This window comes from Alosa pseudoharengus, unplaced genomic scaffold, assembly GCF_046254945.1.
Source record: "Alosa pseudoharengus isolate Yale_2024_CS ecotype anadromous, Long Island Sound unplaced genomic scaffold, YU_APseudo_1.1 YU_APseudo_1.1_scf_1, whole genome shotgun sequence".
NCBI classification, from domain to species: domain Eukaryota; kingdom Metazoa; phylum Chordata; class Actinopteri; order Clupeiformes; family Clupeidae; genus Alosa; species Alosa pseudoharengus.
In genome coordinates this window covers 46,757,699-46,765,198 of record NW_027468564.1, presented here as the reverse complement: position 1 = coordinate 46,765,198, position 7,500 = coordinate 46,757,699, and the positions used below count along the sequence as shown (strand labels likewise).

The following is a 7,500-nucleotide window of genomic DNA, read 5'->3' as shown; positions in this document are numbered from 1 at the left end:
ACATTTCCCCCTTACACACACACACACACACACACACACAAACACATATGCACCCAAACACACACACACACAAACACATATGGACCCAAACACAGACACACACACACACACACACACACACACACACACACACACACACACACACACACACACACACACACACACTAGGTGGAGGAAGACTTCACCAGTCAGAGTGAGCGTCAACATGACACATTCATCAACGCTCATCCATGAATGATAGCTAATCAACATACACAGTGGCCAATCAAAAACAGGCCTGCAGAGTCATACAAATACAGAAGCACACAAACCAACACACACACACACACACACACACACACACACACACGAGTGTGTGTGCAGTGTAATGATATTGATCTGGCAGGCTTAAGGAGAGACTGTCCCATTGATCTTGGGAAGTGGGCAGGAGTGCTTAGAAGAAGTGGAGTCAGGGTGTGAATACTCCAATGGCAAACGACAGAGTGAGAACAGGACACACAAACACACACACACACACACACACACACACATACACACACACACACACACACACACACACACCCTCACTCACACATAAACACACACACACACACACGACACAGCACGGAGAGGGGGAAAAACAGAAGAAGAGATGCTAACCACTTTATCCTCCTTGTGTTCATGCAGTCCAGGAAGCAGCAGGTAGTGAAAGTCAAGCAAACAGAAAGAGAAAAAGAGAAAGAGAGAGAGAGAGGAGAGAAGCAGAGAAGGAGTGAGGGTAGGAGAGTGAGGGTAGGAGAGTGAGGGTAGGAGAGTGAGGGTAGGGAGTGAGGGTAGGGAGTGAGGGTAGGAGAGTGAGGGTAGGAGAGTGAGGGTAGGAGAGTGAGGGTAGGAGAGTGAGGGTAGGGAGTGAGGGTAGGGAGTGAGGGTAGGGAGTGAGGGTAGGGAGTGAGGGTAGGAGAGTGAGGGTAGGGAGTGAGGGTAGGGAGTGAGGGTAGGAGAGAGAAAAGGGAGTGAGGGTAGGGAGTGAGGGTAGGGAGTGAGGGTAGGAGAGAGAAAAGGGAGTGAGGGTAGGAGAGTGAGGGTAGGAGAGTGAGGGTAGGGAGTGAGGGTAGGGAGTGAGGGTAGGGAGTGAGGGTAGGAGAGTGAGGGTAGGGAGTGAGGGTAGGGAGTGAGGGTAGGGAGTGAGGGTAGGGAGTGAGGGTAGGAGAGTGAGGGTAGGGAGTGAGGGTAGGAGAGAGAAAAGGGAGTGAGGGTAGGAGAGAGAAAAGGGAGTGAGGGTAGGAGAGAGAAAAGGGAGTGAGGGTAGGAGAGAGAAAAGGGAAGGGGAAAGACAGCAGGGGGTCAGGGACAGATGTGAAAGGAAAAAACAGTGAGAGAAAGGAGTAGGGTGAAGGACACATAGAAGGAGGGGTAGAGAAAAAGAAAGAAAGAAAGAAAGAAAGAAGTGAAAAGAGGAATAGAGGAAGGAGGGAGTAGTGTTAATATACATCCAGTAATACAGTAAGACACAGAGAAAAAAGAGGAAAAGAACACAGCAAAACTGAACAGTGACAGTAACAGTGTGTATCAATACAAATCACTTCCTCCATACAGTGTGGGGCGTAAGCAACCTTCATGATGGGTCAAGCAGCGGTTCCCATTCACCACGGATGTAGGGAATAGGGAACAAGGGGGTGATTGAGGACAGGGCCTGCTGCGATGACAGAAACACACGCATGCCCACTTGTGTGTTCCAAAGATGCGTCCAAAATGCACTGCTATAGCACGCGTGTGAAGTAGTGAGCGGCTGACGCTGACAGACACACACACACACACACACACACACACACACACACACACACACACACACACACACACACACACACACCAATCCAAGTATTGGTCCTGTGTGCATATCACCACACAGGTATATATAGTCATCACATGGAATATTAATCCGTGTGCTTCCACTGACAAGAGATGAATCTGTTGCAACGTGTCTGCAATGCCCCCTGCAGGCCATGACTGAGCACTACATTTCCAGATGTTTTTGCCTTTTTTTAAATAGTAGCACAAACAGCTGGTAACTGATATGTGCTCCTATGATTACTTGACTCTTTGTATTTGAATCACTAAGCTACCAATACTAATGTGTATAGAGATGATTATCCCTCCCTACATTTAATGGGTTGTAAAGTGACTCAGGATTGTGGGTGAGCATAGTGGCTGTATTGTGGCTGAGTATAGTGGGTAGGGCTGCACAATTAATCAATTTTAAATCAAAATCACAATTTGAGCTAATGCAATTAGCTTATCGCAAAAGCTGCAAATGATTGTGCAGCTTGCAATTCTGTCCCAATGATTAATCTTGACACATCTATGATTTCCACTCATGTCAATCCTCCTTGTGTGATAGACAGTGGTAACAGGAGTCTGTGGTCTGTGGTTCTAATTCACTAGGCATTCACTAGGCACCAATCAGAAGTGGCCAATCTTTGGAATATTGAATTGAAACTTAAAATAAAAAATGTCACAATTGAAAGCGCAATTGCAATATCGCTCGGAAGAATTGCGATTCGATATTTTCTCCATATCGTGCAAGTCTAGTAATGGATGAGTTTAAATGAGTGAGCAATAGCACCTGAATCTAGTGTCTGAATTTGGTGACTGAGTGGGGGACAAAGCGGTGCAGTGCGCAAGGGTTGGGTGCAAGGCATCATGGGAGGACGGGGGAGAGGAAGTGTTTATGTAAGAAAGCGGCGACGCTCGCAACTTCCTAATCTGGTTATTCCAGTCGGCCGGCGACCCCACTCACTGGAGGTAGGAGCGGTCAGAACACATTTTCTTATGAGCCCTATGAACAACACAAACACACACACACACACACACACACACACACAGAAAATAGAAGGTGACTTCTATTTAAAGTATAGAGGTTAGTAGTTTGTATATATGTAGTTTAAGATGAGCAAGAACATGTGCCTGTATTAATGTGTGTGTTTTCTGTGTTTGTGTGTGTATTTGTCTGTCTGTCTGTGTCCCTGTATGCCATCGTCTTGCACACACACACACACACACACACCCACACACACACACACACACACACACACACACACACACACACACACACACACACACACACACACACACACGCACACATATGCACACACTTCTATGTGTCTGTCTGCTTTGCGTGTTATTTATTGCGCATCCTGGAGCTCCAGGAACTGCAGCAGATTGTGCGGCGGCGTGGCCCAGTGCCTAGGCCCCGCAGTCAGGTGAGTCACGCCGGGGGGGGGTGCCTCCTCTCCCTGGAGGAGAGTCGGCGGGGAGCGGCCTTAAAATACCTCCGCTAGCGCTCCTCCTGTCCTGGCACAGCCACCGGCCAGCGCGCTCCACTCGGCCCAGCCCAGCAGTGTGACGTCAGCTCCGCTGACACCCCCCCCCCACCCCCCCCACACACACACACACAGATGGATAGCATGCACACACATACACACACATATACACACACACACCGGTATTTTTTTCCTCTTTCCTTTGCCTTGCGATAGCTTTCTATTTTCTCTCCCTCCCTCACTCTCTCTTTCCCTTACTGTCTCTGCACACTCACACACTATCACACACATTATTTTTAACCACAACCCTCTCTTCCCTGTCTCCCCTGTGTGTGTGTGTGTGTGTGTGTGCGTGTGTGTGTGTGTGTGTGTGTGTGTGTGTGTGTGTGTGTCTGTTTCTGCAGAGCAGATTGCCTAAATGCTCACGGAGACTAAGAGCTCTAACCAGGCAGTAACTAATACTGTATGTCGCACTCTAATACTGGAATAGAAGACATCAGTGGATGCATAAAATATTTTTTATATAAATTAAACTTGATGTAATGTAAACATTCACAAATGTTAGTGACAGCTTTATCACATTTTAAATTTTGATGGTTAAATTGGAGCAACTCTGTATTTTCATCAAACAATATCAAACGATACATGAAAATAAGATACCTTTAACTGTTGAAGAACAGTCCAAAAATATTTGTCTGTTACGGACATATTCATACATATTTATATGTTACGGACATCCGATGGTTGTCATGTTTTACAACTTCCAAAGTTTTGTTTTTATTTTGTTATTATTTTTTCACAATGGAAAGTATTTTAAAGGGTAAACACATTTATTTACCCCAGTGAAGTGACACTGTGTTTCCGTTGGATTTAGTTTTAAATGCCACGTCAAGCCATGCAGGAGATGCCAAGAGAGTGACCGTAGCCTCCGAGTGTGACAATGAAAAAAAAAACGAAATGCTACTTCAGTGACACAGTCACACACACACAGACACAGACACAGACACACACACACACACACACACACACACACACACACACACACGCACACACACACACACACACACACACACACACACACACACACACACACACACACACACACACACACCAAATGAACATTAAGCCTGTGCCGTGAGGACAACCAATGCCATGTTGAATGAGAAGCTGAAGAAACGAGAAGGCTGGGAGTTCAGCAGTATGTGTGTGTGTGTGTGTGTGTGGGGGGGGGGGGGGCAGCGGTGAAGGCCAACGAACACAAGAAGAGAGGGTGCAGAAAAAGAGAGGGAGAGGGGGAGAGAGAGAGCGAATGCCAGAGGACGTGTTGGAGGACGGAGGGATGGAGGGGCGGATGTTCTGGCGAGAAGAGGAGAGGACAAAGAAGAGAGGAGGAGGAAAAGAGAGGAGGAGGAGGAGGAGGAGAAGAAGAGAGGCTCACGTTGTTGGAGCGCAGCGACACGCGGCCTCCGCATCGAGCGCAGAACTTGGTGCGGCAGTAGGAGCACAGGTGCCCGCAGCCGTCGGCGAACTTGGTCTTGCGGCAGATGCCGCAGGTGGGTGCGTCATCCTTGGCGCCCGTGACGGCGCTGACGGTGGTGGTGGCGGTGGTGGTGGCGGTGGCGGGCGTTGCCGGAGCCGCCTGCTGATGCTGCTGCTGCTGCTGCTGCTGTTGCCGCCGGCGCTGGGTGTCTGCACCGATACGACGCACCTGCTCCTTGTAGCTCTCAAACTGCTGGTGCAGCGTCCTGAAGGAGAGATTGGGGGGAGGGGGGGGGGCAGAGAGAGAGATGGAAATTATTATTATTGCTGTTTATTACTACTACTTATATTGCATTAATGCATTGACAATTGAATTTGAAAGAGAGAGATGGATGGACAGAGAGAGAGATGGAGAGAGAGAGGGAGATTGATGGAGAGAGAGCGAGAGATGAAGACAGAGTTTAGGAAGATGAGGTAGAGAACAAAGGTGGGAAAAAGGGAATGAAAAGATGAGTGGTTTGAAGAGTGGAAAAATGGATAGAGAGAGAGGGAGAGGGAGAGAGAGAAAGAGAGAGGGAGTAGGAAAATAGTAGAGTGTAGAGATAATGAGAGTGGGGAAGAGAGGGGTATAGAAGGAAGAGAGAGAAATATATTTGTAAACAATGTAAAAAATACATTTTTTCTTTCTACCTTGTTTCACCTCAATGAAACAAACGAACGGTGGGTATTTGAAAGTGCGCATTTTTACAGTCAATTAAGTCTGCACTGTCAGTCATGTGCATGTGTGTGTGTATGTGTGTGTGTGTGTGTGTGTGTGTGTGTGTGTGTGTGTGTGTGCCAAATGTCGTTGTATCAAAACCAACAGTGTGTCTGTTTCCTCCTGCCGCCTGTCCTAATGAATGCATGCGAATGTGTGAGTTCAACTGCTGCTCCACTTTCTCTTGAGGAGGGTCAGTTTGCAGCCAATTACAGCAGCACACGAAACCCACCGGAGAGCAACCACAACGCTGGGGTAAGCAAAGCTGAGAGAGAGAGAGAGAGAGAGAGAGAGAGAGAGACAGAGAGAGAGAGAGAGAGAGAGAGAGAGACAGAGAGAGAGAGAGAGAGAGACAGAGCCGGAGAGAGGGAGGAAAAAAACCTCAGCACCCAATTTTCCCCCTCCTCTTCCTCCTCCTCCACCTATTCCTCCTCTTTTATCTCTTCCTCTCCCACCTCCTCCTCCTCCTTTCCCACCTCCACCTCCTCCTCCTCACCACACTCCTGTCTGTACTCAGATTCATGGAATGAAAATCAGCTCCTAATGAATTTCCGATGAGCCTAGAGACGCACGGCTCACAGACACACACCTGCAAACACACACACACACACACACACACACACACACACACACACACACACACACACACACACACACACCTCCACACACACTTCTCAAGGGAGCAGCTTGTTTGCATATTGCTGCTGCCCATACAGCGTGGACATGGACAGTTTATTGGCCACATAACGAGCTACTTTGGTTTGAGAACTCAATCCTCTCCCGCTATGTTGAAGCCACAAGCCTGTGATGGTGGTCACTACCCCTGTGACCACTAGAAAAGACAAGCTGCCCACAAACAGCAGGTCCAGCTGGCTTCTCGTGTAGCAGACACCATTTGTGTCAGGAACGTTTGGAACTCTAAAGTGTCAAGGGAAATGGTCAAAAAATATCATCACAAAAACCAGCCAACCAGCCAGCCAGCCAACCAACCAACCAACCAACCAACTAACAAATCAAACAAACAAACTGAATTCAGATGGCATTTGTGTGTGCATTTGTGTCTTTCCCACACACGGTCAGTCAGTAAGGGCACCTCCATCAGCAGGGTCCATTGCCAAGGTGGCTTCTCTACACTGCTGCTCATGACGAGACTAAGCATAGTATTGGCTACAAGTGTCCAGTCCCCAGTGCCAAAGGCTCCATGCAAAGGGACAAGCATCTGCTGTGGGTAAATGTGGGCACATGCCCAAGCCAAAACGTCAGCACATATAGATTATACTCAGGAAAATCATATACATATACATTATGTATGAAGCACATAATAACCTATATACAGAATATGAAATGGCAAATACAGCATATTGGCCATACAAACATGCTGCACGTATGAAAATCTCTGGAGATCAATGGACGCACGATTGACGAAAGGTGTGTGCTGTCCTCTGCAGTTTGGCACCGCTTGGCCAGAGACACACCAGCGATCGAGTCCACTGCCAAATGGGATATGCATCTCAGAACTAAACTCAACCTCATCTGCCTCTCAATGAATAAGACTTATAGGGCCAATAAATAGTTATTATGAGCTAAATCCACACTCCAACACACACACAAACACACACACACACACACACACACACACACACACACACACACACACACACACAAACACACAAACCCACACAAACCCACACTTTCACACTTGTGCCGTATACACAACCAATCAAAAACTCAATGCATAGTAAATACGTATTAAACATTATGATATGCAGCGATCTTAATGGAAAGTGCCAGGAGAGGGCCCCATCCTGGTAATCACCTCTTATTGTAGTACAAATCCATATTAGAAAGGCGTCAATCAAAATCCCATATAGGATGAAATTCAGAAGTCAAGCATAAAAAAAAAACGCCTTTCCGACTTCCAAAGTCCAATTTAGCCAAGTCCCAAGCCCACACGGTTAAATCCAT

The 7,500-nt window shown here is 47.4% G+C and overlaps 1 protein-coding gene across 1 annotated transcript in view; it reads right to left on the bottom strand.

Moving 5' to 3' along the window:
* The window catches only part of rims1b (regulating synaptic membrane exocytosis 1b), a 73,146-nt gene that overhangs the window by 48,517 nt on the left and 17,129 nt on the right, over window positions 1–7,500 (bottom strand). Inside the window, exons 2-3 of the mRNA XM_076270541.1 lie at window positions 4,973–5,044; window positions 4,738–4,885 (exon numbers count right to left, since the gene is read on the bottom strand). Coding sequence (XP_076126656.1) covers window positions 4,738–4,885; window positions 4,973–5,044 — 220 coding nt within the window. The remainder of the gene's footprint in view (window positions 1–4,737; window positions 4,886–4,972; window positions 5,045–7,500) is intronic.